Below are 14,807 nucleotides of genomic sequence, written 5' to 3' on the forward strand. Positions count from 1 at the left end.
AGGGAAGACTCAAAGCCCTCGGTGGCTGCAGCCCCTCTGCCAGCCCCCACAGCACCGGCAGCCGAGTACAGCCTTGCCTTTAATTTCCGACGGCTGTGCCCACACCTGTATTATAAGGACTGCAACTGAAATTCAGGGCTTTGCAAAGTCCCAGGAGTGACACAGATCCCTCATAAACCCGCAGGAGATTAATTATCCCTCACCTGTGTGCCGGGCCTCGGCTCGGGGGAGAGCTGCATCGGCAAAGCCTGGCGGGGCCACGTGCACGTGGGCTCGTGGAGGGGGGGCTCTGCCTGGCCGCAGCGGGATCCCCCAACCTCCGCTCGCTCCCCACCCAGCGCAGGGACCAGCGTGAGGGATCACCCTGACACCCTCCAACGAAACCCCTTTGCTGGGAGAAAAGCACGTGCAGAGAGCTCTTATCGGTCACTCCTCGAAAACGCACAAGCAGAAAATTGTTGCGTTTTCAAATGAGAGGTGTTAAAAGGAACAATAATTTCATGTTCTACGAGCAGAGAGGGAGAAGCCGTGCCAACCGCAGCCTGCCCTGGGCAGGGACCGATGGCAGGCGGGTGGCAGGAGCGGATCCACCACCCGTCACTGGGAGGGGGCAGCTCGGGGCTGGGCACCCCAGTTTGGCCGTCCACTCCTGTGGTCCCCACTCCGGGTCAGGGAACACCTGGGGACGCACGGCGAGGTGTTGGGGGCAGCCAAATGCAGGAGGGCAAGGAGGGGTAGCTGATTAAGACAAAAAAATCCCATTCCCAGGACTCTTGTGCTCATGCTGTGCGGGCGAGGAGCTGGTGGGGTGATGTCCCCCGGCAGAGCCGTGTCCCTGCCCCGGGGTGACTGTGCCGCTGCAGCGTGGACTAAACCCACCAAGGCACAGCCATCCAGAGCACCGGGACATCTGCCCAGGGACCAGCATCAGCCCCCCGAGCTGCTCCGGTCTGACAGCCCCGGCAGCCAGCACCAGACACATTAAAAAAAAAAAAAGTGTTTTTAACTGGATGTTTCTAACAGGTCTCCATGTGTGTGCCTGAAGGATTAACAGTGTCCAGAGGTTTCCTGTGCCGGGCAGATGCCGAGCGGCTGCGTCACGTCGTCACAGCAACCCGCTAACCGTGGCCCTAAGAACTGCAGTTCCCGGTTTGATCTCTTCTGTAGTTTCTTTTAATTACAGATGAGGGTGCCTGGAAAAGCCAGTGCTGGAGCACCCCGGGGCTCTGGGAGCACCCGGTGGCCCCAGGCAAGGGCTCGCTTGGCACCGGCCCCTGTGTCGCGGCCAGGGGCGAGACACAGGGACCTGCCCGGGCTGTAAGCCTCCACAGGCACATTTCATTTGCAATAAAATTTGCTGTTAAACTGTCAAACTGAAGAGAGCGATGGCTTTCGGTACACTGCCATCCCCTCCCTGATTGCATCTGAACTGCAAAAGTTATTTCACTTCCAAGCGGCTTATTTGCAACAACTCGCACCCCTGGGCTACAGAAAGACCCAGCAAGTCGGTGGGACAGATGGGGCGATGCGGGATGGCTCAAACCGGGCAGCTCTGTGCGAGTGATGCTGGCTCCCGGCAGCACACAGAGATGCCCCCAGCCCACGGGGGTCCGGTGGGCCCATGGCGAGCGCCGGTCAAGGGGGCTTGCCTCCCGGCCAGGGGGCATTTCCAGGCCTCGCTTGCTCCGCAGAGTTTCCCCTACAAGAATGAGCGGTTGTCTCCTTTGGTTGGTCTGGTGTCATCATTCGCAGAGCGGTAATTGCAAAATACACCAAGGAGAAAGAAATAACTCTTTGTCAGGAGGAAGGAGCACTACCTCTGTGTGCAAATACAGTTCCGTTTCACCAACCTCACCCCAACCCCAAAATGCACCCGCCCAGCTGCAGACCCAGGGAGCAGAGGAGACAGAAACCCGTGCGGTGAAGCTGGTCCCCGCACCTCAGCCCTGCGCTCGGAAAACTGCTCTCCCCCCTCCTGCCTTTGATCAGAGGATGGGTTTCTCTGCCGGTGCTGTGGGTTTCCAGCGGGAGGTGGGGAAGAGCAGTCAGCCTGACCCTCCCCTCCTCGGATCTGTCATCAGCAACAGAAAAATCCTTCCCGTCCCCAAGTTACTCAGCCTGAATCCTGCAGGATTTGCCAGGGCGGCAGGATGGCAGAGCAGCCCTGCCCGGCACCCGTTGCCAGCCCTCCGCGGCAGGGCACGGCCCCCCACCCGGGTCCCACGGCCGGCCCCGTGCCCCCGGGGCCCCAAACCCACCCCAGGGACAAGTGGAGCAAAAAAATGGATTTCCTCCTCTCGGTCATCGGATTCGCTGTCGATCTGGGCAACGTCTGGCGGTTCCCTTATATCTGCTACCAAAACGGAGGGGGTAAGGACACCGCTAGGATTATTTAAATCTTCTTTTGGAGAAAAGAAATCTGTTTTTCGTCTTTCCAATGCTGAAAAACTCGCTGTTTCTTTTCTTTCTTTGTCTCTAGCTGCTCCTCTCCAGAGAGGGTGGTTTAGAGACCGACCCAACTTCTCCTGACATCTGTCTCTTTTCTGTTTTGTGTCCTTCTTCATTCAAAATCCCCTTCCATTCACTCCTTCCCCGGCGTCATTCACTCCTTCTCCGGCATGGTTAGAGGTGTGTTAGTAGCTCTAGGATCACAAAGAGAAAACTAGCGTAGTCCAAACTGCATAAAAGGCTTAAGAATCTGCAAATTTGGGGTGAGAGGTTCATACACTTTATGATCTTGTGACTTTGTGAAAGCAGCCCTTTCTGATGGCTCGTGTTTTAAAATTATCCCTGCAAGCATCCCAGCCGCCTGCCGCGGATCCCGGCCGTGCAGCCAGCAGCGCTGGACCCCGTGGAGGAGCCCCAGCTCCCCGGGACGCCAGCCCCGCGCCGCACGGGGCTCCGGGCGCTCGCTCCTATGAGTCGTCAACAGAAAGTTAAAATACAAAAGCTCCGTGAAGGAAAAAACCTTGAGTAAATGACAACTAAATAAATTGCTTTAAATAGAGCAGAGTGGAAAAAACCCTTGCGTGGGAATGAAAAATGAGGAATGAAAATTTTGTGCTGTTTGCAGAAGCACAGTGGATTTAATTGCCAAAGTCGGCATTCGAGTAACGTCCTCTACTGCTTGGGAAAATTAGAAGGAGATAATTAGTACCATACTCAAGGCTAAAATGTGGATCCCAGGTGCCCACACTGAAGCACAGTTATTTGTGGTTTACTCCTGTGGGACCGGGAGCAAACTTTAGCCACTCTTCCTTGATGTGGGTCAGGCAGATGCTTTCCTCACCCGCCCCGCGCACACAGGAGGGTGAGGAGTTCAAATGGCAGCTCTTGGAAAGGATGGCCGTGGTCCGCACAGAGCGGGAGCGCTGACCCAGGCCGGTGGTGGGCTCACCCATCAGCTGGAGATGTTGCTAGGAGAGAAACCCTTGAGGGGTGAGGGAGGAGCGCGTGGAGGGCTCTCGGAGAAAGGAGCCGTGGGGGTTAAATTAACTAACCCCAGCAGGGCTATTCCGACGAGCGTGGTGAGCAGCTCCAGCTCCAAAACCTCCATGGGGTACAAGTGTAGCCCTGGTATGGATGACATTGTTATGAATAATGCAATTACAGCATTAATTACTTGTGTCTTGGGGTGACCGTGCATATTCAGTGGGATTTTCTCCAAAACTCTTCTAGACCTGAGAGGTGCTTCGTGCCCCATCCCCTGCGCCCTCATGGTTTCTGTTGCTCTTTGTACCGTCCCGGCCAAACGACCCCTCCCTGGCGAAGGCTGCGATGCCAGCAGGGACCAACACAGCAGCCCGGGAAGCTGGGGCACCGAGCAGGGTGCTCACATCCAGGAGCCCCTCTGAACACATAATCTGCAAAGCATCTTACACATCCAAACGCCTCGTGCGTGCTGCTCCGTGACACATCCCTGCAGCACTGGGAGGGATGGCAGTGGCAGCCCTCCATCCGCAACCTGCCTGTGCTCACCAGCCGGCGCGGGGCCGCGGTGGTCACCGCTGCTCTGCTTCTCGCCCCACAGGAGCCTTTCTCATCCCATACACACTGATGGCTGTTTTCGGAGGGGTGCCGCTCTTCTACATGGAGCTGGCCCTGGGGCAGTTCCACAGGACGGGCGCCATCCCCATCTGGAAGCACATTTGCCCCATCTTTAAAGGTAAGAGACCCCCAGGCCACCGCCACGCGCTCGGGGCCATGCGGTGTTGGTGAGCAGGGCTGCGCAGGCGGTGCAGGTCCCCGCAGCCGCATCCCAGGGGACAGCGAGAGGTCTGGACCGGCACGGGCTGCTGAGTCTGCCCCCCCTTTTTCCCCAGGCATCGGCTTTGCCATTTGCATCATCGGCCTGTACGTCTCCTTCTACTACAACACCATCATTGCCTGGGCTCTCTACTACTTCTACTCCTCCTTCTCGGGCACCCTGCCCTGGGCGAGCTGCGACAACCCCTGGAACACGCCCGACTGCACCAACTACTTCGGGAGGAACAACGTGACCTGGACCAACTTCTCCAGGTCCCCTGCCGAAGAGTTTTATATGTAAGTGCACGTGCGTGGATGATGTGTTTAAGCTGGGGCACATCCCCGTGGGGGCACTCAGGTCTGCTGCACGGGGAGCAGGGCCGGGGTGCCTGGGAGCAGGCTCTCATGTGGGGATGCTCCTGGGGAGCTCACGGTCCCTGTTCTCGGTGCGCTGGGGAAGAGGTGAGCGTGGGACTGCCGGCCCAGGGCTGAGCCTGCTCCCCAGCTGCCTGCAAAGGCAAAGCCAGCAGCACTGCGCTGGCCTGAGACACCCTCCCTGGCCGTGGGGATCCCTGCCCGCAGGAGGAAGGTCCTGGAGATCCAGAAGTCTGGGGGTCTGTACGACATGGGGGGGATCCACTGGCAGCTCCTCCTCTGCCTCTTCCTCATCTTCACCATCGTCTACTTCAGCCTGTGGAAAGGGGTGAAAACCTCCGGGAAGGTAAGAAAGAGGGCTCTGGTGCCAGCCCTGCCCGGGCACGGACATGCCAGAGCCCTGGGCACATAGGGGCTCGCAGCCTGGCACGCAGCATCCCCTCCACGGCCAGGGCCAGGCAGGAGGGACCGAGCAGAGCATGTGCCTGGCAGCTGGTGGGGTCCTCCTGGCTGCTTAAACACAGGATCTTGCCTCCTCCCCACACCCCTACCCCTCGGCCACCCTGGGCAGCCGTGAGCGAGCCGGCCATGCCCAACACAGGCAGATCGGGTGCTCGGTGGAGCAGCTCTGCCCGGGCCAGGGACTGACAGCTGCCTCTCTCCAGGTGGTGTGGGTGACGGCCACGCTGCCCTACGTCGTCCTCCTCATCCTGCTCATCCGGGGAGCCACCCTGCCCGGCGCCTGGAGAGGGGTCATCTTCTACCTGCGCCCGGACTGGGCCAAGCTCCTGAGCACTGCAGTGAGTGTGCGGTGGGACGCGCCGCCCCAGCTCCGCCTGCCCCTGCCCCGGGCATGGCAGCACCCAGACCCCCTCCCTGGGACGCACACCCACCCCTGCTCGTGGGTCCGGCCCCATCGCTGGAGCCGCAGGGCGATGGGGCCCTTGTTCCTACAGAAACAAGATGCCCTGGACAGGCTCTTGGAAATGTAAATCTATAATTGAATCACCCATCTCATTGCCGCTGGGTTTTGTTTGTGCCGTGTTCTCGCCCTGGCCTGACAATAGGCTTCCTGTGGGTAATTACCAGGCAGCACTTGAGAATTCTCATTAAAGGTAATCAGGGCCGTGCTGCTGGGGCTGAACCTGCCTGGGCAGGAGTGGGCATGGGGGTCTCAGGGCTCCCCTCGACTTTGTCCCACCTCTGGGCACAGGGCAGCGCAGATGCTGTTGCTTAATTCTGCTGCTGCAGGACCCCAGGGTGGGGCTGAGCTCCCTCTGTCCTGCGGCAGCTCCCCTGCTCCTGGGATGCCTTTTGGGGGGGACGGGGCAGGGGAAGGAGCCACAGGCAAGAGAAGAGGTTTGGCAGCACGTACCGACAAGGACCTCATCCCTGTGCCGTGGGGTGGGCACGCCATGGGGTGGGCACGCCAAGGGGTGGGCATGCCGTGGAGCACCTCCCAGCCCTGTCCCGGCCCCAGGCACCCCCTGCCTCTTCTCCAGCCTGCCTGTTGCTTCTCCTGCCAGGTTTGGGTTGATGCTGCTGCGCAGATTTTCTTCTCCTTGGGCCCTGGATTCGGTGTCCTTCTTGCTCTCGCCAGTTACAATCATTTCCACAACAACTGCTACCGGTGAGCTCCCGCAGCCATGGGTCCCTGCGGGCACGGGGGCTGCACCCTGCGGGCACGGGGGCTGCACCAGGCACGGCTACAGCGGAGCCGCACCCCGACAGCTCCTGCACCCCATGGCCACGGGCTGAGCATCTTTCCCCATTTTACTGATAGTTTTGGTATGCGGGGCTGGGAGAGGGAACCGGTGGGGGTGCAGACAACCCCGGGGCAGCTGAGCCGGGGCGAGAGCTGCGCTGGAGGGAGGTTTCTGCTGCAGGATATGTCTCCCTGCTTTCTGTTTTCCAGGGACGCGCTCATCACCAGCACGGTGAACTGCCTCACCAGCTTCCTCTCGGGCTTTGTCATCTTCACCGTGCTGGGCTACATGGCTGAGATGAGGGACGTGGAGGTGGAGGATGTCGCGAGAGATAAAGGTTCGCTTCCCTCCGGCACGACTGCCCCATCCTGGCCCCGCGGTGCCCAGGTGCCCCAGGGCTCTGTGTGCCCGTCGCAGCTGAGGGGGGCCGGGGTGATGGCCGGCCCTGGGGTCTGCTGGGGTGCGGGGGCTTGTGCCCGGGCACGGTTCCCAGGAGCGGAGGGCAGCGAGGTGTCCGGCCCCTGCCTCTCAGCCAGGGCCAGGCATGGCCGTTCTGGCTTTGGGGCGTCTTCCCCAAGCGCATTCCCGCCGGCACGCAGGGCTGTGCCAGAGCAGCCGGGGAACAGCAAACCAAACCAGTGTCCCCTCCTAGGGCCGAGCCTCCTTTTTATTACCTACCCTGAAGCAATCGCCAACATGGTGGGATCCACCTTCTTTGCCATCATATTCTTCCTGATGATGATAACGCTGGGGCTGGACAGCACGGTAGGCACCTCCGTGGAGCGTGACAGCACAGCCATGCAGCCTGGGGCCGTGTCCCCAGCGGGGACAGGAGATGGCTGTGTCCCATGGCTAATAGCGGGGTGACAAGGGGAGCTATGGCCTCGGGAAGGAGGGCTGGCTGCACGAGCCCTCCGAGCGTGGCCAGTGCGGGGACGGAGGGAGGGGACGGGATGGGATGGGACATCCCCCCCTCTGCTCACAGGCAGAGGGGACCATGGGGGGAGCAGATTTTCTCGGGGAGCGGGACTGTCCCCATGTCTCATTTCTCCACCCCACTCTGGTGTTTCCTTTGCAGTTTGGGGGCTTGGAGGCCGTGATCACGGCCGTGATGGATGAGTACCCCCAGGTCCTGGCTGGGCGACGGGAGCTCTTCGTCCTTGGCCTCATCACAGTCTGTTTCCTGGGCTCCCTGAGCACCCTCACCTACGTGAGTACCACTGGGCTCTGCTCCGGTCCCGTCCCCACCACGTGCCTACTCGTTTCTCCAACAACCCCTGGTGCGGGACTTTGCCAAAGCCCTGCTTGCTCCCCCGTGGGGTCTGCAGCCGCCCTCCCCTCCCTTGTGCTGTGCCAGGGGGGAGCCTATGTGGTGAAGCTGCTGGAGGAGTTCGGTGCTGGCTGCTCAATCCTGGCAGTGGTGCTACTGGAAACCATAGCTGTCTCCTGGTTTTATGGTAAGAAACTGCCTCTGTCATGAAAAACATCCTGCGGGCACCGACACAGGTATTTAACCTTATGCACGTGAGTAAATGTCAGAGGGTTTGGGGACAGAAGCACGTGTGTGACTCCTGGTGAGGCTGGGATGAGGCACGGAGGGCGTCATGTCTGCATCCCTGTACTCCACGTCCTCCGCGGGTCTCCGGGGCCGTGACGGCTCTCTCCTCTGGCAGGGATACAGAGGTTCTCCCATGACGTGAAAGCCATGCTGGGCTTTACCCCGGGGATGTTCTGGAAGGTGTGCTGGGTCGCCGTCAGCCCTGCCTTGTTAGCGGTGAGTATCCATGGCCCAAATTAAAGACCAGGTTGTCAACCCCCCCTGTGAATGCCCCGCAGGGGAGCTGCTCTTTCCTCACAGGCTGCTGCTGCTGCCCAGCTCCCCAGGCACCTGCGTTGCTGATTACTCCCCTCTCGCTTGCGTGGGGTGAATAAGCTGCCGGGAAGGTGGACCAGGGCCCTGGCCGGGGCTGCAGGACCTCGTGCCAGCCCTCCCTGCCAGCTCCCCATGCTGCTGCTCCAGCCACGGGCAATGACAAGCTGCCCGCAGCCCCTGGGACGGCAGGTTTCACCAAGAAAGGGAGCTGGAAGTGCATTTTCCAGCCTCTTCTGCAGCTCCAGGGCAAAGCTGGGAGCTGGCAGCTGGGTGCTTACACGGGCACAAGCGCAGCCTTGTTTCATCCTCCTGGGCCACGGCGTCCCGCGCTCACGCTGGCACGGCCAGCCGCGGCTGTGTCCCTGACAGCACTGCAGTGCTGTGTGCCGGGCCGGATCCGTCCCCTTTGAAATGCCAGCTACCCCGGCACTTCAAAGGCTGCCGTCTGTGAGAGGCAGAGGGGTCTAATCTCACCGGATCTGCAGGAGAAGAGGCCTTGTGAGGATTAATTACAGCTCTAAGCGCTTTGCCCAGGTTATTAAGAGAGAAGTATTATAATCAAAGCAGACAGCAAATGATTTCATTTCAGCACGAGGACATGCAGCCTTCGCAGGCCACCGTCTCTGTGGGGTTTGCTAGATGAAGACCTCACGCCTAGAGAGGGGTGGCAGTCTGGGAAATGTCACTGCAACGTCCACGCTGGCCTTTCGCGGTTAGGAAAGCAGTGGTGGCAGCAGGACGTGGACATTGTTAACCTACGCGATAAGCCGGCGTCAGCCCCAGGGCTGGGGAGATGTTGCAGCTGATCTGCTCTCTGTGGGGAGCCAACGGGGCTGGTCTGCCGGGGGTGCCTGGCCACCACGAAAGAGCTTTTCTGGCCACCCGTGTCGTGTGCACTTGGATTTTGTGGGCTGTAGAGCCCTGCTGCAGCCCTGTGCCTGCTCGTGACCGGCAGCGGGGCATGTCCTGCTGTGGTCCAGCCCCATGCGCATCCTTCCCTAACGGGCTCCGCTTCGTTCGTTACAGTTCATAGTCATCAGCTCCCTCCTGGACCAGCCGCCTCTGACACTCTTCGACTATCAGTACCCCCAGTGGAGCATCTCAGTGGGGTACCTCATAGGAGCATCGTCCTTCATCTGCATCCCCTTCTACATGGTATACAAGCTCGTCTGGACACCGGGGTCTCTCAAGCAGGTCAGGAGTCTGGTGGGCGATCCTGCGGCCTCTGCGGGGGCTGGGGGTGGGCAGGGACCCCTGCTCAGGTCAGTGTGAGACCAGGGCTGGGGAACTGGGCAGACGGTTGATACCTCATCAACATTTTTGTTCACGTGGCAATTAAATCACACTTGGAGAGCTGCTTGGAAAAGGGCTCAGAGGAGCATGGCTCGATGGCCTGATCACTTAAGTCTTATTTCTGAAGCTGTGATTTTGGCTGGGCCAGGAGACAGTGGGGCTACATCAGCACGGCCCTGGAGGCAGGAGACCATCCCCAGCTGTCACCCCTCCTCTCGGCCCATGTTTGGGATGGGTCCTGCCCGCTGTGGTTTGCTGAAGGCTGACACAGCCCCGGCCCCGCAGTGAGCGAGATCCCAGTGGGGACAGCTTCAGCATGCCAGGGCAGGCAGCCCTGCATGTGGCACCAGGCCCCACTGCGGGAAGGAAACCCACTGCCTTTTTTCTTTGCCTGCTTACACCCTCCAGCGCCTCGCCGTCTGCATTCGGCCGGAGAAAACAACACGAGACCCCCAAGCAGAGGCGGTGTGCATGTCACCTGTCCCTAGCCTGGCGGCATGTCCAGGGGACGCAGAGACTGCTTTGGCTTCCTGCTCCTGCCCCAACAAAGCAATGGGGCAGGCAGAAGAGAAGCTGCCGTCACCTTCCTCACAGCGACCGGCCCCTCACATCTCCCCCGGCAGCTGCACGTGCTGGCGGCAGCTCCCCGGCCGCCAGCTCTCGTCGCATCCGAGCATCTCGGCAGAAGCGGTGCCACCAGCACGTGCTGGCGGAGCGGAGCCCGTTCTCGCTGCGGGCAGGAAAACCTCTGATCCAGAGCAGGGAGAACGGGACCCGCCGCAGGAAGCCAAGGGCCAAACTCCTCCGGTTTGGAGGTGAACCCTGACTCCCCATGAAGACGGAGGCGCAGCCGCGAGTGCCGCAGCAGAGGGATCGCTGTCCGACGGTACAAGCCACGAACACGCCTTGCTTAGAGACGCTCGCAACCTCGCTGTGCAAACCTGCTCGGCGCGAGCAGTGCATGCCTTTAGCCATGCCGCGAGTGACGTGGAAAATAAAGCTGATATCAATTGTTAGGAGATCAGATGAGGGAGAGGAGCCGGAGCTCGCCGTGCTGTGTTCACAAAGCGCCGTGGTGCGGCTGAGAGCACAGGGCTGGGCTGGGGGAGGCGGTGGGGGGTGCCACTGTCCCGACACACAAATGCCTTGCTCTGTTGCAACGAGCAAAAGCCTGGTAGAGAAATTGCGTAGCCCCTTGGGTCGCTCCCAGGAACATGCTGCTGCAGCCAGACCCCCTCAAGCCAGGACGGCAGGGCAGTCCCTCCTGCTGCCCCGTCCCGGCTCTGTCCCCACAATGTGGCAGCTCTGCTGAGCCAGGAGGATCGGTTGCAAGGGAAGTGGCGGCCTCCGGCATTTGAAGAAGAAAAGACCTTAATATATCTCGTTTTAAAAACAAATATTGGGGTCAGGGTGAAGCAGCCCTGGCGCTGGTGTGAACCGGCCACCTGCCACGGCTTCCCAGTCACGTCACATCACCTCAATTTCTCAGCAGTTATTGGGCCCATTAAACACTTGCCAGGACCCACGTTCACCATGGCGGAGGCGAAGCAGCAGCTCCCCGCCGGCGTCTCAGCCGTGTGCTGGCCTACCGCGGTGAACCCTCACCGTGCCCTCCCGGCGGCTCCCGCTTTCCTTCAGGGTGATGCGGAACAGAACAGGGGAGCACAGCTGAGAGCTGGGGGGAGCACATGGGACTGGGGAGAGCACACGGGGCTGGGGGGGGACACGGGGCTGGGGGGAGCACACGGGGCTGGGGGGGACACGGGGCTGGGGGGAGCACACAGGGCTGGGGGGAGCACACGGGGCTGGGGGGGACACGGGGCTGGGGGGGACACGGGGCTGGGGGGGCACACGGGGCCGGGGGGGGGGACGACACGGGGCTGAGGACACCACACGGGGCTGAGAATAGCACACGGGGCTGGGGGAGCACACGGGGGTGCAGGGACGCCCGGGGCGGGCACCCGGCTCTCCCCCGCGGATGGAGCGAGGCGGCGGGCACAGCCCAGCCCAGCCCAGCCCCGCTCCGCTCCGCTCCGCTCCGCCGGCCCCGCGGCTCCCCGGAAGGTCCGTCCCGGCCCTACCAGCTACCGGCTACCGGCGCCCGGCGGGGCGGGCCCTGCCCGGGGCGGGGCGGCAGGAAGAGGAAGGGCCGGGCCGGGCCGGGCCGGGCGCACAAAGGCCGGGGCCGGCGGCGGGGCCGGGGCGGTGGCGGCCATGGCGCTGGCGGCGGTGCGGGGCTGGGCGCTGGCGGCGCTGGCCCTGCTGGGCCCGGGCCCGGCGGAGCGCAGCCGGCCCTACGCCGTGCTGCAGAAGCAGAACCTGGGTAAGGAGCGGCCGGGCGGCGGCAAGGGGCGGGTTACAAATACGGCAGCGCTTGGGCGCCTTTCCGCTTGGTTTTCGTTATTGTTTTTTAGTTGTGGGGTTTTTTTTTTTTGTTTTTAAAGCTACTTGGGGGAGTTGCCTCGGGGAGGGCATTCAAATCCTAACCTGTCGCGCTCCCTCCTCCCGCAGTGCTGCTGGGCAGCATCCTCAGCGCCCTGCTGCTCACCATCATCCTCATGGCCGTCTGCGTCTACAAGCCCGTCCGGCGGCGGTAGCGGAGCGGGACACGGCGGGCTCGGCGCGGTAAGCGCTGCCGGTCCCGCCTGGTTCTCCCGCCTGGCACCCAGCCGTCCCGCCGCCTCCCCTGCCAGCGCCGGGGGCTGCCCTGCTGTCGTGTGCACGGCCCTTCGCCCACGCAGCATCGCGAGGCTCCATCGCGACGTCGCTTTCAACGACAGCATGGCCGGGTGCTGGAAATCACACCTCAGTCTTCAGCAAACTGACTCCTGCACCTCCCGGGAGCGCTTCCGCAGCAAACCCGGTTGGGTTTGAGCGGGGTCTGTAGCAATGCACCTTCCTCCCAAAACGCAGCTTGAACGCGATGTGCTCGAGAGCATCCCTGTGTGCGTGCACCCGCGGGAGGCTGCGGGAAGCGTGACCGGCCGTGACATCCTTTCTGATCCGTGCCTGGGGAACCGTCCTGGGTTGGCAGGAGAACACAGCCAGACTGCTAACGTCGCTGTCGAGCAGGCCCAAGCACTTGATTACACCACATCTAGTTTTGCTTTCTGATTAATTCAGTTCCTTGTGTGAATGCTGAGTCTTGAGGGTTTGTAGCGCAGCCTTCAAAAGTAGTCCGAAGGCAAAAGCTCAGCAACCTGCTGTGGCTGTGGGGGTCTGGTATGTGCTTACCTCCGAGCAGAAATACTGAGGCGTGAGCAGACTCTGGTGTAGCTGTCCAGGGACAGGTTCGTCATTTCTGACATTATTTGCTTTAACTCTTACCTAAACAGGCACAAGCAGCCTTGTACCAAAACAGCCATGCTGAGCCTGTTATGAACCGGGGTGCAGGTGAGGGTTTCCAGCTTGTGCTGAACGCTCATCTGCTTGCAGGTGGATTTGTGCTCCTGAGCAGGTTGCTGTCCCTGTGGAAATAGGAGCCTCCAAAATTCTGCAAGCTAGGCAGATGCTTGAGACCGCTGGGCTCAGGCTCTCTGGAAGTATGTTGTGTTTAAGCTCTGGACAGACCTGTTCTATGCCTTTTCAGTAAAAAAATTCAAGTGTTTACACTGAAATCACACTTGCATATGAATGCTGCTATTTTGTTTTGCACTGCTATGAGTAGTAACTGGATTTTGCTTATTAAGTATTACTTTGGTATTTAACATAGGGGTGTTTTGGCTAGTAATTTATTTAGTGTTTTAAAACTTAACTTCCAGAACAATTGTGTTGACCTGTTCTCTAAAACCTTGTGCTGCATCTGACGCGTTTTCTGTTCAGTTTGTTTTAAAGGACACTGACCACTCTCGTTGCAATGGGGGATTTGTGCTTTGCTGCTGCTCTGTTGGTAAAGCATCAGTAGGAGGCTGGCCTAGAACAGACCTAGTTACTAATCTAAGTGAAACATGAGTGAGGAAGCAAGGTAACACTGTTCTATTGCTTTCTGATCCTTTTTTTTTTTTTTTTTGATCACCGAGTCTTGTATCATTGATTTTTCTTTGTCCTTCATCTGGTGTAAAACTTGCCCTGTAGCTGTGTGCTGTTTGCAGAGGGGTGGATGGCGTAGCTTGCAGCTACAGCTCCGAGTTCCTGGGAGCAGCATTCTTGTTTGCATTCATTCTTCACTCCCTGCTATGTCTCTTTGTACGAATAAAAAGCTAAGTAAACAACTCGGGCCTCTTTTTTTATTTATTCATGGATGCTCTGTTTGGTATTAACTCAGCTGTAGCTGTACGAAGGGATGAGGTAGTCCCCTTTCCCACCTCTGATCTTCGAGTTCTTACCCCCTTTTCAATGGTGAGGGAACAGGGGCAGGACAGCAGTGTGATACCAACAGCTGGGTGAAGCCCCTGTTTTCATGGATGTTTGTTAGCAAGGAGCTGTTAACAGTAAACTGAAAATAAAAGCTCATCTTGCAAGTGTAGTGCAGCTACCAGCAGACATTAACAGGTAAAGTTCAGTTAACTTGGTTATGAAGAGTGTCTATTTTGAATCAAAAGTCAGCCAAAGCACTGCAGGAAGGACTTCCAAATTAAGCACATCACGAATTATTGTTGTACATGGAAACAACAGTCAAAAAGCACATACTTAGTCTCACTTTCAGGAACAAACAGCCCTGCCACTGTGGAAATAGCGTCAATTTAAAGAACTTTAAAAGCTAGTGATAGTTTTAGAACAAACTACAGCTATTTGTAACTCTGAGCCTCAGGTTTCCTTGGAAAGAGAAGTTGGCCTCAGCTTTTATACAGCAGTCTCAGCGTTAATATTAAACACGCTATCCACCCCTCTGCTGATTTCTCTGATCTCTGTTACTCACAAAAAGGTACATACGGAAATTAATCAAGAGCACTGAAGTCCTACCACCACCCTGCCTTTCAGTGCCTTAGAACTGTCTGTACCGAACTGATCCCTGTTTTCAAAAGGGGGAGACTCAAAAGGTTAACTGAAAATGTCATGAAAATGTTTCCAGGGATTATGTGTGTTTCAGACTAACCCACAACTATTTTTGATAGTTTCACAGATGCTAATGTCACCTTTAATGTACAAAAATGCAACAAAAAGGCAGCTAAGGGTAATTATTAAAAAAGACTGCAGTTACAATGTTAGAAAAAAAATACCCCTGTGCATAGTGTAACACTGTACAGTATCTTTGTTTTTTCTTCCAGCACACACAGAGGATACTTTTCACCCATATAGCATAATAGGTAAGCTAGGGTTTAAGAAAATCAGCACCTGTTTCAGGGAAGCAAGGCCTTCGAGTTTAGATGGAATGA

General features: G+C 58.7%; 2 protein-coding genes across 2 annotated transcripts; both read left to right on the forward strand.

Moving 5' to 3' along the window:
- The first annotated feature begins 1,932 nt into the window (after positions 1-1,932).
- LOC142416364 (sodium-dependent serotonin transporter-like) lies at positions 1,933-10,311 on the forward strand. Its single transcript, XM_075515853.1, has 13 exons — positions 1,933-2,370; positions 4,031-4,165; positions 4,323-4,542; positions 4,828-4,966; positions 5,286-5,420; positions 6,147-6,250; positions 6,536-6,663; positions 6,979-7,091; positions 7,405-7,536; positions 7,684-7,783; positions 8,000-8,100; positions 9,226-9,393; positions 9,901-10,311. Exons 1-13 carry the CDS (start codon positions 2,151-2,153, stop codon positions 10,309-10,311), a joined length of 2,106 nt encoding a protein of 701 aa, XP_075371968.1. The 5' UTR covers positions 1,933-2,150.
- Positions 10,312-11,518: 1,207 nt separating this feature from the next.
- Positions 11,519-13,697, forward strand: C13H12orf76 (chromosome 13 C12orf76 homolog). Its single transcript, XM_075516348.1, has 2 exons — positions 11,519-11,815; positions 12,004-13,697. The coding sequence occupies exons 1-2, from the start codon at positions 11,707-11,709 to the stop codon at positions 12,087-12,089; spliced, it is 195 nt and encodes a 64-aa protein (XP_075372463.1). The 5' UTR covers positions 11,519-11,706; the 3' UTR covers positions 12,090-13,697.
- Positions 13,698-14,807: the final 1,110 nt, after the last annotated feature.

The sequence above is a fragment of the Mycteria americana genome, chromosome 13, assembly GCF_035582795.1.
Source record: "Mycteria americana isolate JAX WOST 10 ecotype Jacksonville Zoo and Gardens chromosome 13, USCA_MyAme_1.0, whole genome shotgun sequence".
NCBI lineage: Eukaryota > Metazoa > Chordata > Aves > Ciconiiformes > Ciconiidae > Mycteria > Mycteria americana.